Here is a 24679-nt window from a genome sequence, read left to right on the forward strand (position 1 = left end):
GTGCTAGGTTGGACCATAGGAAACTGCCCTTTTTTTTAGGTCAACAGCCAAAGAGCCACAGTTTCGTGTGGTTCATCTAATATTACCATATTTCATCATCCTACAAACCCTGTGACTTATGTAAGTACTGTTACCATCCCGTGTTACAGACAAGGACACTAAGACCCAGAGAGGGCAAGTACCATGGCTGGGTTGACATGACTGGTGAGTTGAGCGGTGGAGCCAGCCTTCAAGCCCTGGGGGTCTCATAATGCCTCTATAAGCCCGTTCTGGAGAAAGCACTCCGTAATGACCATAATTACAGCCAGGCGTGTATGATTAAGTGGATACACATTTGCCGTGACTCAGATCCCACCCATGGAAATATTACTCCAGGCAACAGAAGTCTGACATGAGGCAGGTTTACCTGTGACCGAAAATGGTGGGGCCACTGAGAGGTTGTGTGTCCCTGGTATCGTCAGTCCAGGTGATCCATGAAAACCAGGTAAATCCATATGAACCACGGTCTGTCCTTCACGCCTAAGTCGGGGCCACGGTTGCCTCCAGGCCTAAAGGTTCACACACTTAAAGCAGATATGAAGGTGGGTATTTACATGGTGCCTTGGTAATAAGCTTTTATGTAAGAGCACAGGATATAGGGGTTCATTAGAAATGTTTCTAAAATAAAGACAGAAGTCCCAAGGTCTCTAGGTTCCGTGGTTGGGGCACTTAGCAAATTAGCCTTATTAAGTTTCCTTTAAGTTTCCTTCTTAGTAAAAAGGGGACCAGGATACCTGCCTCAGTTACCTCCCAGAGTTCTCGTGAAGAACGTGAGGTATCAGGAAAATGACAAAATCTTGGAAATGATAGGGAGTTATTATTAAAACACATGCTCTCTAAAATTAAGAGGCCCCAGTTACTCCAAGTGTGGTCCTTGGACCAGCCACTGGGACATCAACCTAGGAGCTGGCTGGAAATGCAGAATCCCCAGCCATCCCAGGCCTGCTGCGTCAAGGTCTGCGTTTTAACCAGACCTCCCCCCCATACTGGGTGTGCACTGAAGTTTGAGAAGCTCTGCCCTGGACTGTTCTTCCCACAGTTGAGGCCAGTTGAATGATCTCTGTGCACACGTCTCAGGTTAGCTCTCATCTCCAAATTACAGTGTCAAGTGTCCCTCTTTGCAGAACTGGCTTTCCTAGCTAGCCCTACCCCGGCTGGGTTTGCAGACCTCTAGGGTGCAAGGTGAGGCCTGCTGCATCTCGTCCATCTTCTTTGGCCTTTGCTTGAAGTGAGAAGCAGGTGGGCGGGAGCGGTCTCTTTTTGTCTGACTCCTGCTCCCGGTGTCTATTGTTCAAGTAGGAGGCTTCATCTTGTTGCACACACACCCCGATCTTTCCTTGCTGGGAGCGCTTTTTTTGAAAACCGAAATCAAGAGATTAAGATCCATTAGTGGCCTCCTTTTCAAATATCGAAGGCTGCTGTGAGTCCGAGAAAGACCAGTGAGAGCGTCTGCACCACTTAGATAGATGTTTTTCAAGCCCAAAGATCTCCAGGGTGCATGGCCCACATCCAGTCATGCACAAGTGAAGACCTGCCAGTGACCAAGGACTCTGGGAGGCAGCCGGAAAAAGCACCTTGGACTCCTTCTCAAGTTTGTAAAGTAAGAGGCCACTCTCAAAGTGACATGAGGTATGTTGAATGGCCAGAAGTCTAGTCAGAATTTGTTTTGTTCCATTTCAAGGTTAACAAAAACAGGAGATTGTATAAACAGGAGTCGGCTGCTCTAAAATAACCACCAGCATCGAGATTTCACTGTCCACTCTGCACAGTCTAAAGTTTGACTGTCCTTGGAAATCTTCATGTACTTCAAGCCTGGCCATCTTCATGCGTTGCTTAGCCAAACAGACTGCCCTGATTACTTTTTTGTCTTCCCTCGGTGGACTTTTAGCATTTTGCAGTGGGTTCCCCATTGGTAGGGGGAAATAGTTCATTTTCGTGGGATGTTTTCAAATTTTGTTCTGAAGCAGTGCAGGAGGCATAAAAAACACAAGCAAAAAAAAAAAAAAAAAAAAAAAAAAAAAAAAACCAAAGCATTAACTCAGGTGAGTCTCTTCACAGATGTCTTAGAAGTTTCCTTTAAAGGGGCGCCTGGGTGGCGCAGTCGGTTAAGCGTCCGACTTCAGCCAGGTCACGATCTCGCGGTCCGTGAGTTCAAGCCCCGCATCAGGCTCTGGGCTGATGGCTCGGAGCCTGGAGCCTGTTTCCGATTCTGTGTCTCCCTCTCTCTCTGCCCCTCCCCCGTTCATGCTCTGTCTCTCTCTGTCCCAAAAATAAATAAAAAAAACGTTGAAGAAAAAAAAAAAATTTAAAAAAAAAGAAGTTTCCTTTAAAACATGATGACTCCCTCATTTTGATGAGCCTCCCGTTCGGACTTGTGGATGCTTTGTCTTGCAACACTCCCTTCCAGTTTGAGCTGTTTTGTTTGTTTCCTTGTCGTGTTTTGTAGTGGTAGAAGATATTCATTCTTCTGAAAAGGCATGTTCCAATAACATAATAGCGGGGACTCTACTAGGGTGATTTTTTTCTAGACAGAAAGGGTCATTATCCCCTAAACCCTTATTTTTTTAATATTTATGCTTGTGTCCAGGAAGACACTCACTGCAATTGTTAGATATGCTTCGGAGTTTCTGGAGCATATGAATCCTCTAGGGATCTTGTTAAGATGAAGATTCTAGTTCAGTAGGGGTGAGGCCTGCGATTCTGTATTCCTAGCAAGCTCCCACATGGGACACCTCGGCAGCTGGTGCAGGGACCCCACTTTGAGTAGCAAGGTCCTGAATCAGAACGGAGCCTCTGCACACAATTCCCATCTTTGTGTCCTTCTTTAAACCTCTGTAAATGACGGTGAAGTGGATTTTATTCTCATTCCCATTCTCCGAATGAGAAAACTGAGACTTGGAGAGGGTAGCTTGACTCAGCAGACGTTGCTGGCAAGAGGTGGAGGCAGGACTCGAACCCGGGACTGCCCTGCCCTGGAGCCCAAGCTCTGAAACACTGTGCCGCACCACTGGTGAGAATTCTCCTGTTCTTGATGAAAATAACACTTCCAGACCTCAGCCTTAACCAAACCAACTTTTCTGGGGAGATGTCTTTCGTGTAACACTTTATAAATGTCTGTGGCTTGAATCTATAAATAGCTGCGCAGTGAGCAGATCGTAGAGAGGTTGGCCCTGTGTACTGCTCTGTAAGGAGCTCGTGGTCACGCATTCCAAACTTGGGTTGAGAGGTGTTGTTTCTTCCTCTCAGGACACACAAGTGGAAGTCAAGAAGGTGGGGCGAACACGACCTCCGGTCCTACGCGGAAACCTCAAATTCCAGGTAAGTTTCAATCTGTGAAGCGAAAAAAAAAAAGGGGGGGAGGGGACTAAAACACATTCTTGGGGCACCTGGGTGGCGCAGTCAGCCGAGCGTCCAACTCTAGATTTCTGCTAGGTCATGATCCCAAGGTCGTAGGATCGAGCCCCGAGGGCTCCACGCTCAGCATAAGCCTAAGGTTCTCTCTTCTCTCTCTCCCTCTGACCTTCCTTCACTCACATGTGCACTCTCTCTCTCTAAAAAAATAAATAAATAAATAGAAAAGCATATTCTTTGCAAGCTCAAGGGTGAACAAGAGCACTTGGTAGGAACGAATGAAACTCTCTTTTCTCTGGGACCCGTAAATTGAATGAGCTAATATTCAGACCTGTTCCTGGCCTATCCCAAAGAAGTGACACTTTAGTTACTAATGCTTCCTTCCCAAATGACTGACTCTGTGGACTTTATGCCGTATCCAGGTCCTTCCTATCCCCGCCCAGTTTCCCCTTAATTTCTGGGTTTGGGGTGAAGCGTGCGACTTTCCTCTCACACTGCAGACGGTGAGGAGATATAAGGGCCATGTGTGTGGAGTGGAGTGAAAACATTCTTCTGATCCCCAAACTGCTTTTTCTCGAGGGACAGTCTTTACTGATCCAGACAGAAGAAAGTGTCTAAATGAGTCACATTGCGGGGTGAGGAGGCTGGGACCCCTGGCTCTCCTGACCATCAAGATTTAAGGCACTTGAGGCAAATTCTTGATCTGATTGACTTGGGCTCAAAACCGAGCATTTGGTGGGGTGGGGATGGGGGGATTACAAAGAAGGAACAGTTTTCCTAGGGTTGTAAATTCTCTTTTTAACCTTCCCCTCTTCAGAGGCCTCCAAGCTGAGCCTCCCTCGGGGAAAGGGGAGAGTGTAGGAATCACTTCATCCCCCTGCCTCGGCTTGCCAGAGCCCTCTCTCTGAGCTGGGAGAGGAGCAAATGGAGAGACACGGCGGGCTGCTGGGGATGTGGAGGTGGCGGACGTGCAATTTGCAATATTCTTCCCTGCTCTAGCGAGGGTGAATATGAGGCATCTCAGAGGAAAGACCAGAGAAAAGAACAGAAATGGTATCTCCTGTTGGTCTCCCCACCTCCTGATGCCACCTCCCTCCCCAAAGTCACCTAACCAGGTGGAGGTCCGGCAGAGGCAGTCCTGCCCTGGACATGGGAGGAAAACCAAGACTCTCAAAGACGAATGGATGACCTATGACTTCGCACTCTTCTTGGTTCTTGAGCTCTAGCCCATTGCACAGACACACAACCTACTTGGCAAGGGAATTGATTCAAGTTGTCAAGTCATGTTTTTATCCCATTAAAGCTTGATTTTAAGACCTGTATATAACACTTTAGTGGTCCGCAAGTAATACATGATTACTGGAGACATTTTAGAAAATTCACACCAAAGGACAAAAATATAAATCATTTCTTATCTACCTCACCACCCAGAAATATGGTTACCATTTTCATATATGTCCCTCCCATCATTTAAAAATGTAATTTCTATACAAAAATGTAATTACATCATGCATGCTGTGTAGTAAGTCACCACTCCCAACTGGTTGCTCGTTAAGTTTCCAACGTCATTAAATATCCTTCTCCTGTTATCAGAGCCCATACTATAGTGAGTATACCCTAATTTATGTAACTGATCCCTTACTATTATTTTAGGTCATTTTCAACTTTCACTAATATAAATAACACAGCAGTGAACATCTTCATAACTAATTCCGAGGCGCTGTAAATTCCCGGAAGTGTAACTGTTGGCTCGAAAGTATGCACATTTGGAAGGATGAGTTTTGCCTAATGACCACCACCCCGCCCTGTTGAATGTGCATAAGTTCAGACCTCTGCAGGAATGTCCTTTATCTATCCACTAAGTACATGGTCCCCTTTTGTGTTTCTTCATAAAACGTAAGGTTCTTATATAGGAGAAGAATGTTCCTTTCAAGGGAAACATAAATGTCCTTTAGTCTGCTTAATAATATTGCACCAAAAGCTTTTACAAGTTTCTGCAGGTGATTCTCTGATTTTCTGGAGACACGCCTCTTCTGGAGGAACTTGAAAATTCTGACCAGTGATAAGAGTTTAAAACAAGAGTCCTGTTGGGCAGACGCCTATAGCAGAACTGTTCTAGTATTATCTGCCAGTTGGCAAGGCCGTTTGGCCAGACTCAACCTGTGGTGCTGAGTGTAGTTCTTGTTTGGACCAGATCAATTTATAAAGTGCATTTTTGTTTTTATAAAGTGTATTTCCCAAGCTCACAGGTGTCTTTTGGTTCACTCTCACCAGAATGGCTCATCATCTTGGCCTCCCTCCTGGCCTTGGCTTTGATTCTTGCCGTCTGCATTGCTGTCAATAGTCGAAGAAGGTAAGGGGATCCACCTTGGGGCCTTTGCTTTGAAAGGACGTCACTTAAACGTGGGCTTTACGTGCTTGCTATTCAGAGTGTAGCCCCTGGAACCAGTGGCCTCGACACTCTGGGATCTTGCTAGAAATGCAGAATCTGGGGCCCCACCCAGATGTCTTGTGTCAGAATCTGTGTCTTGACAAGATTCCAGGGATTTGAGTGCAGTTCAAGAAGCCCTGCTTTTGCACATTCTTTAGATAAAACAGACACTGTGATTATTTGGAACATCACTTTTAAACAGTGTGGAATCTTTTGAGGTTCTTAATTTTTCAGGGTTGAACCCTTGGAGATTCCATCTGATGAAAGTTACAAAATATCTCACTGGGAAGGCATAGGAGTATGTACTCATTCATTGATTGATTAAACAATATTTAGTAAATGCATCCACATTGCAAAAATCGCTGTATAAAGATCTAGGAATTGGTCATCTTCTTTAGTCTGTCTGAAGCCCACAGAACCTTCTAGAACCCTTACCTAAAATAGGCATTGGATTTCTATGGGTTTCTTATTGTTTTCATTTGTTGTTGTTGTTGTTTGTAACGATACCGTTTTCTCTTTTCTGGGAACTATAGTTGAAAGGATTTGGGTTATTGCTTAGGAAGAGCTCCCCAACAGTCTATGAAATGATGAAGAATTTTCCTTAAAAAAGTCTGAATAAAGACTGTCAAACAGCATCTGGGCCGTTTGTATAGCCTCAAAGGTCCCTCTCTCTCCCTGCCTCAAGCAAGGCCTATCACGCTGGAAGTTATTTAAATAATACATATATCTGATTTAGCTGTGACCAGGCTCAAGAAGTAACACCACCTAAAGTGAAATGAACGGAAATAGTCATTCTGGCAACAGAGGACATGAATTTTGACAGGGTACACAGTATTCTACAAGTCTAAATTTCCTGCTCAAAATGCTCTAAAGATGCATTATTTTCCCCTGAGCATATGTAGAGGAACATTAAACCTTCTGTAAATGTCCCTTGAGATTGCTTCTTACACGGTATAAGAATCTTATTTCCAAGTAGGGCTACCTTTATTGTGTCACTAGATCATCTAACAGGCCAGAAAATGCCCCTAGCTTGGGGAGAAGATCTGGAGAAAATGCTAGGATGTTTCTTGTTGGCTTTTGTAAAGCAACAAACGGCTAATTCTATTGCCATGTGCAGCCCATGCAGTATCTCTCTCTGAGGAAATCAAATAATGTCACTTTACCCTGGTACGAGTTCATAAAAGTGCTGTATTAAAGCCAAGAACTGTTGCTCTCTGTACCTTTGAGAGAATAATAAAAAAATTACTCATGATGGCCAATTGTATAAGGAACAAACACTAGGCACAGAAATCCGAAAGACCTCCTAGAAGCCTCTCCTGACTAAATGGAAAGAGATTTTGTTTGCTGAATTTGAATAATGTGACTTGAGGGAGCCCTCACAAAGAGTCTTTATTCTCTCCCTCAGCCTTCTTGTTTTCTCCTAGATTACTTTTGCTCAATTAGAGATGAATTTCCCATTGTTGAAAATGAGTCCTTTTGTTCCAGGGCCTAGACTGTACCCCTTCTGCTCACATATACACATATACAGCTTTGCGCATGTCGCCATAGAAACGCTGGCCCCGGATGCCGTCCATGTGGGAAATTCTTCAGAGAAACATCTCAGCTGTCTCTGAGAGCAGCTGGAGTCCGTACAGAGGGGCCGGTTAGCTCATACGTCACTCCCCATCATGTCAGCTGCAAAAAGGGGCCTCACGGCTGCCCTCCCCCTTGTCCCAAGACCGGTAGTCACCCTAGCAACAGGCAAACAGGGACAACGCGGGATCCGGCACAGCGAGTATCTCACCGGGAAAGTAGCTGCTTGGACGCCGTAAATTACTATGTCCTGATTAGATAATCTAAACCAGATTTGCCACGCAGCTAAGAGGGCGGTTAACGGCTGCACGGGCCCCTGAATGTGCACTGCGTTTCTAAAGCCGCAAGCCCATTCCTAATCCTCTTAAAAGGCTGGGGCCTTTCTGCTTTGAACGTTACATTTGAGAGAGATCCAGAATCCTATTTTCATCAAAGAAGGTTTGGTGGAAAGTAAAGACCTGTGACAGGCTTCCATGTATTTAGCAGTCATCTTTCGAGTAGCTCCTCTGACTCCGTGCTGGCGAGGAAGAAGAGAAGACTAAAAGTGGAAAGGGTGCCGTCCCGTCCCAGAGAACCTTAAGGTTTAGCGGCAGTGTTGACTTATTGGATCTGAGTCAGCTGATTGAGAACATACTGCGTGCCAGGCACTGGTGTAGGAATTTTGGTTAAAAGACGGAAGTGGAAAAGCAGTTCGTGACGTTGGCCTGCCAGGGTTGACCGCGGGCCTCCACGACGAAGCGATCTGTGAGTCACGCCTGCCGAAGACGCCGATTTAGGGGTCCTATTATTGCTGTAGCTTTTCCCGCCTCCACGTCCTCTTTCCTTGCTGTTGCTCATGTAACCAGACTTCTTGAATTTCAGCTTTCCAATGGAAATCGTACTTCATTCCATTTCCTTAAGAGCAAACGGTTGTGTTAGGAGTCAGTTGGGTTGGTAGATAGCGGATGGGGCCCAACAGAAGTTAGGTGTCTTTCCCCTAAAGAATTGATTTGACGTGTATGAAGAGGAGAGAAAAAAAAATGAGAGGACCTTATGAGACAAGGTCTCACAAAACAGAAATGATTCAAGGATGTTTGTCTACTGACTGTGCAGAAAAGGCCTTCACCAGCTGTCTGCGTCAGGGGAATAATCATCTTTTCTGTAAACAGTCATATGCCCTCTGCTTAGTAGGTCCCCTCTAGAAAGCTCCATGGTTTAGAAACGCCTTCCTTCTCTCAAGCTACGGGCAAGCTCATTGCAGTGTGTGTCCATCCAATGTCATCCTGTCCTCTGTAACAAAGCTGTCCACTAGAACTTCAGTAGTGATGGAAATGTTCTACATCTGCCCTAACTCACGACCACCAACCACTTGTGGCTCCTAAGCCCTTGACGTGTGGCTAGTTTGACTGAAGAGATGAATTTTTAACTTTGTTTACTTTTAATTGGTTTTGCATTTCAATAGCCACGTGTGGCTAGTGGCCACCATACCGAATGGCACAGCCCTAACACAATGCAAAACAAATCTCTAAATATCTTTAAGGTTTCTCAGGTGGAAGAGACCTAAGAGCAGGTGTGAAGCTACTCCCCTGTAATCTTTCAGGATACATTCCTCCATGCCCTAAATGTGTGCTACCTGGTTTCCCACCCCACCCTCTCCTGGTAAGGCCCCAGTATGGCTCCTTCCGTATCTCGTCGTCACTGTTTGCTCAGCGGATCGATGCCTGAGATTTAAGGAGAAAGAAGATGAAGAGGGATGCGATTCTATAGAGATCTCTGACCTTTGGAGTCAGAAAAATCTAAGTTGCAGATACTCTGTTTCCTGCCGTAACTAGTCGTGTAGCCTCGGACGGTACCCTTGACTTCTTGGACTCCGTCTCTGGTTTTACATAATGAAGAGGTTGGGCTGGGTGACCTCTGAAGTCTCCTCAGCTCTAGTGTTCTTTCTGAAATAACGAAGAAGAATGAAAAACTTAGAGCTTGTCTTTTTAAAGTACTTATTAATGCTTCTGAGTTGGTGAACCGTGAAGATTTTGAGAGCGTGGTGCTCTCAGAGAGGCATAGACTCTCCCGCCCTTTCCCCATACCTCGCCCTGTGCACCTCTTTCATTGGCCGCTTCTGAGTTCTATCCTCTTGTGATAAACTGGTGATGTAGTAAGTTTTAAAAAAAGGACTTATTGATGCCTAGAGCCCCGGATATTGGACTAGTTATTTATGAGAAGCATCCTGTCCTCCTGGAAGAGCCCAGATAACAGAGACACATAAATCCAAAGGGAAAGGGGGGGCAGGACAGACCCAAGCACAATATTTCTGCGCCCTACAGGTCCAGTGTTACCCACTTTTAAAATCAGCTTTGTTTAGTGGCGCCTGGGTGGCTCAGTCGGTTGAGCATCCGACTTCAGCTCAAGTCATGATCTCACAGTTTATGAGTTTGAGTCCCACGTCAGGCTCTGTGCTGCCAGTATAAAGCCTGCTTTGGAGTCTATGTCCCCTGCCCCGCCCCTGCTCTGCCCCTCCCCAGTTTGTTCTCGCCCTCTCTCTCTCTCTCTCTCATACACACACACACACACACACACACACACACAAATAAACATATAAAATAAATAAATAAAATCAGCTTTGTTTAGACTAAATAATATGAATCCCAAACTCCTGCCTGTGCACCGTTTTTTACAATTATTAATCACTTTCCTACAATATTTCATTCAACTTCGAAATCACCCATTAGGTCAGCAAATGGGATTTGGTTTAATGAGACACCTTCCCTCCAAAGAACACCTGAGGTACCATTTGAGAATTTAAAATAATGCAAGCAGAGTTCCACCTTCAGCCTTCTGGGCCATCTTCACAGTAAATATAGTGACCAGGTGGAGGCAGCCAGAAGAAACAAGCAAGACCCAAATTCTTATGTCTCTGGTTATATGAACAGCGACAGCCAGTGCTTCTCGAAAATTTCCTGTGTTCCAGATTCTGTCCTAAGTGCTTATCCAAGGCCTTGGCTTTGTCACCCCATTTAGTAAGAGCAACAAATAATAGCAATAATGGACTCATGTATCAGTGCTGGGCTTTGTTTCAAGGGCTTTCCACAATCCTATGAGATTGGTACTCTTAATAGCCCGATGTTACTGTTAAGAAAACTGAGGCTCAGAGAGGTTAAATGAGCTGTCCCAGGTGACACAGCAATAAGGTCTCAAAATCAAGTCCCTACCCTTGTCCATGTGGACCGCACAAGGCGCAGCCCCACAGATTTGCTCCAAAGTCCAAGCAACCCTCCCTCCGCCCCTCATCAAGCACGCATCATGCCAGAGGAGACAGGATCTACCTCCTGTTGAGGAGGTATAATTTCTATTTCCCCAAATAAGAGATTAAAGTTTATGGCCTTGGCAGTTCTAGAGGGAATGGCCCATGCTCATGAATAATAGACGCTTTGTCTCTACAACTCCAAACATCCAGCGGCAAAGAGAACAATTCCGACTTCATACTGTTTCCAAATCTCCAGATGGTTGGCAGCATGAATAGAGCTGGGCAGAGCCCAGGCTTCTGGTCATAAAGGCGTAGATTTGAATATTGACTCTGTCTGTCTGACTAGCTATGTGACCTCAGGCTAGTTGTTAAACGTCCCTGGACCTCAGTTTCCACTGCTGTGTGACTAGAATAACAGCTGCATTGCGGGATTGTGGTGAGGATTTCATGAAATTACATGTAAACCGCCTGGCATTCAGGAGGTGTCCAATAAATGCTAGCCCATTTCGCCTCTTGCCGGCCCCACTTGTAGTTGTGAGGCTCTGCAACTTGGCTTCCGTCAAGCAATCTGACTTCTAGATGTGCGGCAGGGATCCTGTTACAGGAAAGAGGAAGTATTGCATCAGGGTGGGCGGGGGAGGCAATGCTACAACACCAGGACCCGGGGACACGATCAAGGTCATGCTCTTCCATAGAAGACCTCCTTGCATTCGAATCTTAAGTAATGTTACTGAGAACCCTGGCAGCAACGGTGAACAGCTTGCCTTACATAGTTAAACCTGTGTCCAGGGTTATGGGAAGTTACCCAGTGTTAACCAGTGAAAATCAATACGGCCTTACCCTTGTAGGAAAATGTTGCATTTTTCTCGGTCCGTGCAGTAAGAACCCTGGTAAGCCGTGTCGCCCGGGGAGAGGAAGTAATGGACTTGGTTGAATACCCAAATCAGAATGATGTGTAGTCATCATGTTTGTGTGCATCGAAGTCTGCAGAAGTTGCTAAAGTGCCTAAAAAAAGGCAAATGTTGCCATCGCGTAGGAGGGGGAAGGAGAATTAGAACTCAGGAGTCAGACACAGAAGGGCCGGAATCGCGATTCTTCTATGGCAGAATAACTGGGGCAAGTTAGTGCGTTTTCTGAGCCTAAGGAGCTCTTCACTTGCAATAGGGGAACAGTGCAAAAGGGGAACAATGCTGTGACCGTGGATTCTCAAACTCAGGGGTGCATCAGACCCCTGGCGGGCTTATTAAACCACAGACGTTAAACCCACTCCTGGAGTTCTCTGATTCAGTGCATCGGGGGTCGGGATGAGCATTTGCATTTCTAACAAGCTCCCAGGGGACGCTTTTGCTGCTGGTTTGGGGACTCGCTTTGAGAGGCACGGGACGGTGAGGAGTCAGTAAGACGAAACCTACTGTGACCCTCGAAAATTGTCGTGATGGTGATAGTGGTGACAATAACAATGGTGGTGTGTGTCATAGCACCTTCTCACATGATTTTTTTAAATTACTAGGTGTGGGCAGAAGAAAAAGCTGGTAATCAACAACGGTAATGGAGCGGTGGAGGAGAGAAAGGCAAGTGGACTCAACGGAGAGGCCAGCAAGTCTCAGGAGATGGTGCACTTGGTGAACAAGGAGTCCTCAGTGACCTCCGATCAGTATATGACAGCCGATGAGACGCGGAACCTGCAGAATGTGGACATGAAGATTGGGGTGTAGCACCTACACCGTGGTAACCTGGGAAAGAAATGGCAATTGGAGACACAACCAATTCGAGGAGCTGGGACACTTCACAGATGCAATGTGCTACTGATTGTTTCATTGGGGGATATTTTTTTTTAGTATAAAATTTTCTACTCCTTTTTGTTTTTGTGTTTTTTTTTTAAGTCAGGTCCAATTTATAAAAACAGCATTGCTTTCTGAAATGAGGGCCAAATTAATAAGCCACAAAAATTTAACTGTTCCAGTTCCCACCTAGAAGCCTCCATCCCCTAGGATATGCTATGCATGGCTTCTAACAAAAGCCACCAATACATCTTTCTGATCCCCAGCCTTCCCTCCACTCCCCCACCTAGGCAACAGCCACCTGCCAAGGACATCCCACAGGACTAAGAGGGATTTGTCCCTGGGAGGAAATTTGGATGGGCCCTTATCCCCTCTCCTGCAGCCCATTCCCTGGGAATTTCTTTCCAGCGGGGTAGGGGGTCAGAATGTACTGGTTACACATCCCCTTCTACAGACCTGGAAATTTTTCAGATGCTTCTGGGGAAATACCCAAAAGGTGAAGCTATTTATCTGTAGGAACCTATTTATCTGTTTTTGAAATATTAAACCCTGGATGTCCTTTGATCAGTATGATTCTTTTTTTTTTTTTTTTTTTTTTTTGGTTACTTTTTCAGAGGCATAAAGGGTTTAAGCTGTTCATAATAAACATCTGTACTTCTTCCACCATAACCCTTTGTGCTGTGATCCTTCGGTTTTTTTAACCAGCAAGATCTGGTTCCCAAAAACTCATCAGGAAGATGCGACAAGGTCCTCCTTGAAAGTCTTCATCTCAGAGCCACTAAGCCCCCATTCAGTTTCACTCAACCCAATCTCAACGAACATCAAGGAAGAGAGCGCTATTTTATTTCTGAGGCTTCAAAGACTTTCTCCTGTCCTAGCATTAGAATTAGGAAAGGAGAAGCTTCAGCTGCCTTTATGTGCCAATGGCCATTGTTTTTCTGCCCTGAAAAGGCTGTGAAAAGTGACCTTATGGTGCATGACCTACCATTCGTGGCACCCCATTTCATAGACACCCAAGTGCTGTCCAAAACCAATATGGAAGTACCTTTTGATCTCTTGTAGTTAAAAGAGAAGTCAATGGATATGAAAGAGAGTCCAACAGAGGGTAGCCAACTGATTGGCACAGGGTGGGGAAGAGGGGAGAGAGCTGTGTAGATCCTGTTTGAGTATTTTTATGGCTGTATTTGTTTATACTCTAACAAGCCCGTTGTCTTCCCCTGATGCAGTTGCTACTCAGGGTAAGTCAAGTGCCTGGGAAGTTGCTCAGAAGGTTACAGGTCTTCCTACCATTGGAATCTTAGCACTAGATAGGCAGGTGTCTGACCAAATAAGAGAATAATGGCTTTATCCCTTGCTTGGTGGTCTATATGCATAAGTTGAGAAGGTCCCATTGGTCCTGGAACTTCCAAAGGTGACTTGTAATAGAAGCAATTGTAATCGAAGCAATTGAATCTATAAAGAACTCCTATAAAATGGGACCTCTTACCTTATGCTTCCGTAGAAAGTCATCTGTTGCCAAACTGATGTTTAACTGGCAATGTTTCTAAGACAGAAAGGGAGAGAGAGAGAGAAAAGAAGAAGAGGAAGAAGAAGAAAAGAAGAGGAAGAAGAGGAGGAGGAAGGAGGAGGAAGAGGGAGAGGGAGAGGAAGGAGAAGAAAATAGCTCAGAAAATAAGTCAGGGCTGGACTTCTACATGGCGTGATTATGAAGTATCTAATTTTAAAAGAGATGCCCACTTTGTGCACATTTCCAATTTCTGTTCTCCCTTATCCACCCCCATAACCTCTTCCCAATCATGATCTTTGAAAAGTCCCTTCTTCTATGTGAACATAATTGGTCAGTTCCATATCCAGCTGTCTGGTTTTCTTTTTATTTTCAAGTTGGAAGGAAGGAAATAGACATACAGCCACTCTGTTGTCACGGCCACTAGTGTCCAAGTGCTCCCTGCTTTCCAAGAGCAGAGGCTTCTCTGACAGGTTCACGCCAGCTCTTTAGCCACTCCGGGATCCGGTTCAGGAGAGCTATAGCAGGCTCTTGCCTGTCCCCAGATTCTCTTTGGGGCCATGGATAGTGTGAAAAGGCTCACAGCTAGGGATGATTTTCCTTTTCCAGACATTGCCAACAAATAGGCTAAGATAAGTAATTGTTTTCTATTTCATGTTAGAATCAAATATGACTTTTCCTTTTATTATTGTTGTATTTCTTATTGGATATACTTCTGTGTTTTCAAGATAGGAACTGGATAGATAGGTCTAGAGCTTGCGTCCCTTGGCGGCAGTACCCCTGCAACATTGCCTGAAGTTCGTGGAATAAGAGATAATCTCTCCCATTAAGCTGAGAGCTTAAGATGCAATTTTGCCTATAATTGTAAATCTATTGTGTCTCCTGGGAGCTGCTCTTAACACTGGGTGAAAAATAAAATGGGGCAAAAGACACCTTCATATCCACATTTTGCACATCCTAGCCTGGCAGAATGGGTTCCTCCAGCAGACTCTCTCAAAGTTTTACATTGAGACCATGATGCCACGAATTGATTCCATAGCCAATGTTTGTTTAGTCAATGCTGGTACCGCAGAGGAGTGGGAGAAAGGAGTCTCTGACTTTTCTAGAAATGTCGCGTATACTTAAGAATAAGAATGACGTGGTCCATGCGACTTCATGTAATGGGTATGCCCTTTTATAAGCCATTTGTGTTGCATTTTTAAAGGCTAGCTCATTGTTCATGCATGTACGGTGACCATTGTTACTTTGATTTTTCACAGCACATCCTTCCTCTGATTTTTGTATATTTATTGATGGACAAGTGGTAACGAGGAAAGCATGATATGTATATTGTCCAGTTGAAAGCACTTATTGGAAAATACTAAAAGGCTACTATTAAAAGGCTAAAGGAAATGGACTCAGGAGTCTCTGATTTAAAGGGAATGGACATCTGGGAGGGGCAAAGGTATGATTATCTGGCGGTCTGGGTAATTGAGAACCATGAGGTTGAAAGTTGTGAAGTTCCTGAAGCTGTACACTCATTTGATGGTTTCTAAAAATAAAAATCAGTCACGTGGACTTCTAGCACGTGAGGGTCTTCTTTTGGAGAAAGTTTAATTTTCTATAGTAAGTGTGTGGTTCGCATAGCTCACAGTAAAGATATCGTGAAGTGTTCTTTAAAAAGCTGAGATCTACTCCTGGATTTCCAGATAGACTAGTGAACATACCTCCATTCTCTCATGCAGGCCTCTGAAAAGACAATGAAGAGATATCCCAAAGTAAGCCAGTGGGATCAAAGAGAATGGAAGAAGAGACCATAGGGAAAAACAATTTGAAGCTGGAAAGTGATAGCTCATTAGTAACTGCGCAAATTTGGAGAAGGAGAATCCTAAGCCAGCAGTGGGAAAGTTAAGAGACGAGATTTGTGAAGCAGAACTCCTCTCCCCGGACAAAGTCTCAGAAATTGGCAGCATTAGCTACCTCTGGAATGTGCTAGAGAAGATGGGGCTAAAATTAGGAGGATGGGTTTAAAGTCTATTCAAGAATGCAGTTAGGACCCCAGATCTCCCTCTTCACTCGAAGGGCCTGAGTGACGATTTTTTCCCAATCCCAACCGATGACCGGAAGGCTATTCTCTGAAGAGAGCAAAGTCTCTGAGGGGCAACAAGGCATATCCAGTTGACATTAGAATACCACATTGAGATGCGAAAACACATAGAAAGAATGTTGAGACCCCCCAGCCTTCTCTCCCAGCTTGGCTTCCAGACCAGCAGACAATCATGTATCCATCAGACAGAAGTTCAGTCTTCCTGGGGAATCCGATAAGCCTGAGAGAAAACTCTACAGACGCCAACATGAGCGTTCCCACAAGGAAATGGCTCAGCAAAGCAAGCTACACTGAAGAGCACATCTGAAGCCACGCCAGGCACATAGGGCTTTTAGCTTCCTATGGCTTCTTACACATCAGAAGTAGAGATAATTCACAGAGAAGAAAACTTTAAGAAACGTCATTAATAACCTCCTTAAGGTAAGAGTAGAGAGTGTCTCGAGAACACAATGCTAGGGTAAAAAGAAACACTGAGGGAATGCCTACAAAAAAGGAGCTCTTTAAACTCAAAAGTACAAATTAAGAACTAACCTCAAGAGAAGGTTTGGAAAATAACGTTGAAAAAAATATCCCAGAAAACAGAGAAAGGCAAAGCAAAGGAAACAGGAGAAAAGATAAAAATAGAGAACCATTCTAGGAAATCTAATATGCAAATAATAGGAGTTGCAGAAAGAGAAAACAGAAAATGAAGAGGAAGAATTGGGTTTTTTAAAAGTTTTATTTATTTATTTTGAGAGAGAGAGAGCGAGTACAAGCGAGGGAGGGGCAGAGAGAGAGGGAGCAAGAGAATCCCAAGCAGGCTCTGCACCGGCAGCACAGAGCCTGATGCAGGGCTTGAACCCACAAACTCTGAGCCAAAACCAAGAGTCAGATGCACCGACTGAGCCACCCAGGCACCCCAAAGAGGAGAAATTCATTCAAGAATAAATCAAGGTTTCCCAGAGTTGAAAAACATGAATATCCAGATTCAAAGGACCAAGTAAGTGCTTGGTACAATGGATGAAAACAGACCCACACTAAAGCACATCATCTTAAAAATTCATCACAGTTGGGACAAAGAGATTATTCTACAAGCTTCTAGAGAGGGGAAATTGAGAATATAGAGGATTAAGAAGAATAGAATCAGGCTTCTCAACAGCCCCATAGAAGACTAGAAACAGTGCCCTCAAAATTCTGAGAGAAATATTCCCCAGCTAGAACTGTAATTTAGATAAACCACAAATTAAGTGAAAGGGTAGAATGAAGGCGTTTCAAATATGCATTGTCTCCAAACCAGTTCACCCATTTTCAGGCAACTCCCACAGGATGTACTCCATCAAAACAAGGGACTTACCAAGAAAGAGGAAGGCATGAGATTCAGAAAGCAAAGCAAAGGGAATTTTTTCCCAAAATGATGAAAAAGGGAGATCCCAATGGAAGGGAACAGTCCGTTCAAAGCAAAGTACTGACAATGAATGAAACAACAGAGGCTTCATGGACCTGTATGTAATTAAGAAGAAAATCACATTTTTGGTTATAGCGGTTAGCGACTGGGGCGTTAAAAACCACTCCAAAATGCAGTAACTTAAAATAGCAAACATTCGTCGTTTCTCATGAGTCTGTTCCTTGACTGGGTGCTTCTTGCTGACCCGGGAAGAGCTCAGGTGAGCTCGATTGTACTCACACACGTGTCTGGCGTTAACAAACAGGTCAGCTGGCATCTTTGATGGCTTCATCTGGGATGGCTGGGAAGATGGGGCGAGTCTCTTCCTCAGATGGCCCCAGTTGCCTCATCCAGGCTCAGCGGGGATCCAAGTGATGGTAGCTGCCCGCAAGTCTTCTTGAGGCCTAGACCCAGAACTGGCCATCATTCCGCCATATACTATTGCCCAAACAGATCACAAGAGCTGCCCACACTTAAAGGATGGGAAATAGATCTTCTCCCTTATGGGGAGGCATTGCAAAGTCACACTGCAAAAAGGGTGGTTACCAGCAGGCCAATGATCGGGGTCATTCGTGTAATCAATCTCTGACTGATAGGTTGAAAGATTCTTGTGCTTGAGGGCACCTCTTATGTTGTTTATGCTTAAGTACACACACCATTTTGGCGATGTTGGCAACAGCATTAATTTAGAAAGCCATAAACAGCTTCATAAATGCCATGGTTATTGGAAGAAGAAGGAGCAGGATCCTGGGGAGATACACGTTCCAGAGATTGCCTGCTACAGTAGAAAGAGCGTGAGCTTTGGAATCAGAAGAACCTGGATTTTAAGACTGACTCTACCACTTAACTGTGCAACCCTGTTCACGCCTCTTAAATAATTTGAGTCTTAGGGGCACCTGGGTGGCTCAGTCAGTTAAGCATCTGCCTCTTGATGTTGGCTCACACCGCGATCTAGTGGTTCGTGAGTTCGAGCCCCGAGTCAGGCTCTGCGATGACAGTGTGGAACCTGCTTGGGATTCTCTCTCTCTCCCTCTCTCTCTGCCCCTCCTCTGCTTGTGCTCGCTCTCTCTTTCTCTCTCTCAAAAATAAATACACATTAAATAATTCGAGTTTTGATTTGCTTATCTGTGAAAGAAGGACAACAAAACCTTCATAGGGCCACAATAAGGATTAAATGAGGTAATAATATTACATGGCAACGTCTGTTAGATATCAGGTCCTCGAAAATAATAATTCTTAAGTGAATATAAATTCATATCCCTCATGCATGCAGTAGTTACTTCTCTCTTCACCATCCCCTCCAGTTTCCAGAATGCTAATCAGCTTTTAAGCTATTAACTTAGGGTGCCTGGAACCAGAATATATCGGAATCCAAGGCTCTTTGATTTTAACAGAAAGGTATTTTTTTGCTTTCAGGGCAAGACTAAAGAGCAAGGGATCCAGGAAGCAGATTAGCTGGCACCCCTGGATGAAATCTTGGCCATTCGAGCTGTGGCTGTGGATTGACCAAAGTTGTGGCTCCACCCACGACTTTGATCAAGATTTCCAGAAAGTTGCCTCACCACACCCCTACCCAGGCTGAGTCCACTCCCCCTCGCACTGCCATCTGTTTACCTTGTCCACATGTCATTGAAGCAGGTCTTCCTCTGCCACTTAATTGGCCCATGGGCCTGTCTTTTCCACAAGACAGTGAGCCTGAGGGCAGGATTTGGGTTCTGTATCTCCAGTGCACTGCAGAAGGCCCAGATCAATAATGGCCTCAAAAGTTACCCTCTACTGAACACTTACAGATACCTACAGACACCTTTGGGTCTTTCCTATAACCCATAAAGGAGAATTATCCTATTTTTAATAGATGAGGCACCTGGGGATACAGAGAAGTTCATTACTGTCCCTAAGATATACAAGTAGAAAGTCGTAAAGCCTGGAATGGAGCTCAGCTCTGTCCAGAACCTCTGACCTAACATTTGGTAAATCGAGCATCAGTGTTAAGAGGTTGTCTCCACATACTGTAAACCAGGTCAGCATGCCCTCGTTCTCTGTGCCTGGTGGGACTGACCGAGGCTTCCAGAAACCACAGGAAGGGCTGGGGAATGAGTAAGTGCGGATACATTCACTACTCAGGCCATATTGGTGATATAATAAATTCAGGAAACTGTAAACAACCTCAGAGATGCTGCCATGTTTACTGGAAGGAGAAGAAGCAGGCCACCTGTAGATATGATTTTTGCCGTGCTGCCTGGGCAAGGGGTCAGGGGAGTAGGAAGTCTGGCTGCTTTTTTCTCCATAACCAGCACCCTGGCCTCCAGCCCCGTTCCTTGCCTGTGTTGACATCTGGTCTTCAACACCGGTAGTATGCCCATCAGGGCTCCCCATAACTCGCCTCCTCAATCCACCCCCTCAGGCTTCCAGACTGCTTGCCTCATCATGTGATGACTACTGTTTTCCAGAAATCCAGTCCAAACCACTTCCTCTTTCCTCACTCCTTACAGAAGAATGGCAAGAACCTCAGGAAAGGCAGCTAAAGTTTAGCTAGCAAATGGTGGTCTCTAAAATAAAATCCTGAGTACAAATTTAACCCTGCCACTTACTCCCTATAGGACCTTGCATAAGTTTTTGAATGGCTCTGTGCCTCAGTTTCCTTACCTGTAAAATGGGAATTATAATTACTACCAGAAAGACTGACGAGCGATTAAATGAGACGATGTGCGTAAAAATGCGTGGATACAGGTACACACAGGTTTTCTCCCTCCTTCTTGCCACCTTCAACCTTTTCCTTGTGTGAATACAGAGGAGGGACCTAGAAAGAATGCAAACCATGGCGTGGGGGCAGTCAGGGTATTCTGAGAATTTCTGAGCCCTTCTCACCCTTCCAAGGATTGGGGTCCTAAAAACCCTCCCACTCTGAGATTCCCAAACAGCTATTGGAAAGAAAAGAAGTTCCCCCTCCTGTTGCCTGGGGAACACGCAGGTTTATTGCCAACATCTCACTACACAAAGACCCTGACGGGGCGGGGCTTCTGAGTGGCTTCTAGATGAGGAGAGAGAGGAGATGGGGTTGGAATTCTAGGGGCCTGGCTCCAGAGAGCCCAGGCCCACGCCTTGGGAACCCTTCCATGGAGAAGTGGAGAGGCAGGTTTTCATCACTAAAGACTTACGGGCAATCACACACTTCAGGCGAGGTTAGTAGAGTTCGAAAAGAGCTTGTGCTCTTTATTTTCTCCTCCTCCAAAGATTCTTTAAATCTCATTAAGAAATGAAGAAAGAGGGGCGCCTGGGTGGCGCAGTCGGTTAAGCGTCCGACTTCAGCCAGGTCACGATCTCGCGGTCCGTGAGTTCAAGCCCCGCGTCAGGCTCTGGGCTGACGGCTCGGAGCCTGGAGCCTGTTTCCGATTCTGTGTCTCCCTCTCTCTCTGCCCCTCCCCCGTTCATGCTCTGTCTCTCTCTGTCCCAAAAATAAATAAAAAACGTTGAAAAAAATTAAAAAAAAAAAAAAGAAATGAAGAAAGAAGTATCAGGAAAAAGCTATCGGAAGGATACAAATAGAATTAAAGATAAAAAATTACAAGGAAGAGCAAGCAAATGTAGTGGAAGAAAGTTCTTAGGCCTTTCTGCATACAGCAAATAGAGGGATCCTGATAGGTATGAAGTCATCCCAAACGAATCTCAATAAGGAGAGCACCTCTCCTCTCATTCCCGGTGAGGTTTGCGGGGCAGGTAGGATTGGCCACAATTGGCCTCCCTTCTCTTTCACCCTCTGAAGCCAGTTTCACTGGGTGCTGGGACACGGCACCTTCAGAGCCACAAGGTCTGGCCTGGGCTACAGAGCCACCGGAAACGCTGGGCTCTGTCTTAGGGCGGCACCAGGCTGGGACATCTTTCAACGGGCACAGACTCCCTGACCCTCTGTTGTAGATCACTTTCTCCTTCGGCAGAATGTAGAGCTTTGTGTAAAAGCTAATCAAGAAAAGTCCTATGTGTTCGTTTGGTGAGCCAAAGATGGGATCAATGGGAATCTTCCCATCTAGGTTCACGTCCTTTCGGAAATTATTTTCCCTGTTAACCATCTTGCTGGCCTTCTCTGGCCTGTTGATAATGCGCCCCCTTGTGGACTTGCCAGAACATTCCATGTGGAAATTGGGTCCTGCCCCTGACTTCTGTCCTTGACTCCTCAGAATAAAACCAGAAAGAAGAGGGTGAAGGTGGGTGTCCTCGCACTAAAGGCTGACATAGGGCAGAGTGGGAGGGAAAGTGGGTTGCCTGTATGGTGTGACAAAGGATCAGGGTACAACTGATGGTCCCCAAACTCCTTTTAGTCCATGTCTTGTGTTTTGAAAAGGATTCAAAGATCATAAAGAGAAGGAACCAGTACTTGGTTGCCATTTAATCATGATCCCGAATACCTCCTGCACGCTGGACAGCGTGCTGTGTACCGAAACATACACCCTTGTCCGAGAGACACACACAGTGTCTTGGAAAACGCCATGGCGGGCGTGCGGAGGAGGGTCTCTATCTGTGATGGCTGACACTGTTTGCTGTCTCCCAGACACCATTTAAAACATGCTGTGCATCATAACCCAATTAAGTTATTTAACCTCCCTGTGCTTAAATAGACCATAGTCCACAGCCCGTAGACTTACCAAAACCAACAGAATTAACAGCTTAGGTTTTAGAGCAGTGCCTGGCACCGAGCACTCCAGAAGCATGTGCTGCAATAGGAAAACTGAAATAAGATTCAGGAGAACCCTATGGGACAAAGCACTTTATTACTTTTATTTTACAGATGGGAAAACTAAGGCACAGGGAGCATAGTCCCTCAGTAAGTGGCAGAGACAGGATGCCAACGTGAACAGCGTAGATCTGTCACACTGGTCTCTTAACCCCTCCATCACGCTGCTTCCGCTCCAACATACCCATCCTTGTACCGGAAACAAGTTTCGTTACAGCTCCTAGAGAAGGCTGGCTGGCATTAGCACCGATGAGCCATTCACTGACTTTCAAAATCATCCGGGGCTTTAAAACGGTTTATGCCTATTTGTTGGTTCTAAACACAGCACATATTAAGTTGTCTGGTGTTTGGGGAAAAGCTCAATCCTATGCCAGCTTTTGGCTCTCGATTTGATTTGGAATTATTCCTTTGGCTAAAGAAATTTGCTGAAAGAATCTAGGGTTACTCAAAGAAGACGCTGGCTTATTTGGTGTCTTTTATTGTTCCTTAAAAGGAATTTAACATTAAAAACACACAAGTAATAGTCTACTCCATTTCTATAGAAAGGTAAACAGACAACCAAACGTCTGTTTTTTGCAAAATTCTTTATTCCCAGAAGTTTTATGCTGGAAATGTTTTCTCTTCCAAAAAGTAGCCTCTAAGCTTGTTGACCAGTTACACAAATGAGTTAAATTTCAAATCGTATCAGCCTGATGGATAAACTGATTTCCTTCTGCCTCCAGAAATTAGGGAAACGTGATTTGAACAAGATACGCTTTATTGTCCAATAAAAGTAAGGTGTCTGGTAAATTACCTCAGCGGCAAGGCGGGTGTGAATGCTCTTCAGGCATATTAAGTCCAGGGTATTCCTTCTGCTAGAACTGTCAAGATGAGTGGAAGAAAATGGTATTTGTTATTTAGGTCAGGGCAGGGGTTTCTGAAAGAAACTCATTCCGGAAATGATGAGATATGTTTGATTTTAAGTAATCGAGGGGAAACCCAGCCACCACCCAGGGTGGCAATTTCTCACCAAGATTTTCCTCCCATCCCTCCCGTTCTCAAAGACAAGGGCTCACTTCTGAGGAATCCAGAGGGCATGGCGACAGACCCCATCATTCTCTGTGGAACAACTGTAACTTGAAAGAGGAGAAAAGTAATTGACATCCAACACGGAAGGTTGGGAAAGCTGAGGGAGGTAGAAGGAGCCAAAAGGGGCAGAGATTTGACTATTTCTGTGGGCAGGGCTGGTGGGTACTGAGAGAAAGTGCTGTAGGGATATCAGAAATAGATGGGGTTCAGATGGGATTCGTGGAGGAGAGATAAGGAACAGGAATGAAAAGGAGGTAAAGAGAAAAATCTTGGAAAGGCGTATCTTTCATTGCCCACCCCAGAAGGAAACCTCTCTCTCTCTCTCACACACACACACACGCACACACGAACACGGGCTTATATGCTTGTATGGTTGTATGGTTTGGGGATAACGTAGGTAGATCAGGTCCACAATGCCTGGTCTCCCTCTCCCCACTTCATTCATATAATTTTGTAAGATTTTGGGGGGGGCACCTGGGTGGCTCAGTCGGTTGAGCATCTGACTCTTGACTTTGGCTCAGCTCATGATCCCAGGGTTGTGGGATTCAGCCCCATGTCTGACTCTGCACTGAGCGTGGAGCCTGCTTAAGTTTCCCTCTCTCCCTCTGCGCCCCTTCCCCCCGCTCTCGCTTTCTAAACGAACAAACAAAACCCACAATTATGTAGGGCTTCCAAATAATCAGTAGCGGAATATGACGCCTTCATAATAAACGTCATGTCTCCTGCAGTGTCCTCTGCACCTAGAAGAATGCCTGGTGCCTAATAGCTGCTCAAGGATATATGCTGAATAAAGGCACAGATGAACCATAGGAAGAGGCACGTCTTATACGACGGAAGAAGAGGAACCTGATTCACTGCTTACATTTTGGAGGCTTTTCCAGAGTATCTGAATGAGGACATGATGGCTCATTACTTCCAATCCAAGTCACAACCTAGAATTGAGCTGGGAATATATTCCCCAGGCCAGCTGCTAAAGAGTTAGAAAAATGTCACCAAGATGTCAGAGTGGACCGAGCCAGTTAGCAGAGCAACGGTATTACATATGAGAGTTTCTTATGCAACGGCCTATTTAAGTGAGGGATGTATACAAGGCAGCTTCATGCTGGCTTGACTCTGCCCCTTGGGAAGGGGTGTAAGTGTGGTTGCTCCATTCGAGAACGGATATTCCATCTCAGACTTTCAGTTAAAGTCAACGGATTGAACATACTCCTTTGTTTTCCTTCCTAAGACTTGCTCAAATGGTAGCAGGTGTAGTGAAAGAGTATAGACCTATGGGGGCGCCCGGGTGGCTCAGTCGGCTGAGCGTCCGACTTCGGCTCTGGTCACAATCTCACGGTTCCTGAGTTCGAGCCCCACTTCAGGCTCTGTGCTGTCAGTGCAGAGCCGGCTTCGGATCCTCTTTCCCCCTCGCTCTCTGCCCCTTCCCTGCCTGCATTCTCTCTCTCTCAAAAATAAACAAACATGAAAAAAAGACT

The 24679-nt window shown here is 45.2% G+C and overlaps 1 protein-coding gene and 1 long non-coding RNA gene across 19 annotated transcripts in view; both read left to right on the top strand.

The window, feature by feature from the left end:
• The window catches only part of CD44 (CD44 molecule (Indian blood group)), a 91782-nt gene extending 76488 nt beyond the window's left edge, over positions 1–15294 (top strand). For all 18 annotated transcript variants that reach the window (XM_042905766.1, XM_042905767.1, XM_042905769.1 and 15 more), the window contains 3 exons: positions 3286–3357; positions 5665–5743; positions 12124–15294. In XM_042905766.1, the coding sequence (XP_042761700.1) occupies positions 3286–3357; positions 5665–5743; positions 12124–12328 (356 nt within the window). In that variant the 3' untranslated portion in view covers positions 12329–15294. The remainder of the gene's footprint in view (positions 1–3285; positions 3358–5664; positions 5744–12123) is intronic.
• Positions 15295–19327: 4033 nt separating this feature from the next.
• On the top strand, positions 19328–24410 carry LOC122200023. The gene is made up of 2 exons (XR_006193699.1): positions 19328–20589; positions 23933–24410. It is a non-coding gene; the product is annotated as an uncharacterized LOC122200023 (long non-coding RNA).
• Positions 24411–24679: the final 269 nt, after the last annotated feature.

The sequence above is a fragment of the Panthera leo genome, chromosome D1, assembly GCF_018350215.1.
Source record: "Panthera leo isolate Ple1 chromosome D1, P.leo_Ple1_pat1.1, whole genome shotgun sequence".
NCBI classification, from domain to species: Eukaryota; Metazoa; Chordata; class Mammalia; order Carnivora; family Felidae; genus Panthera; species Panthera leo.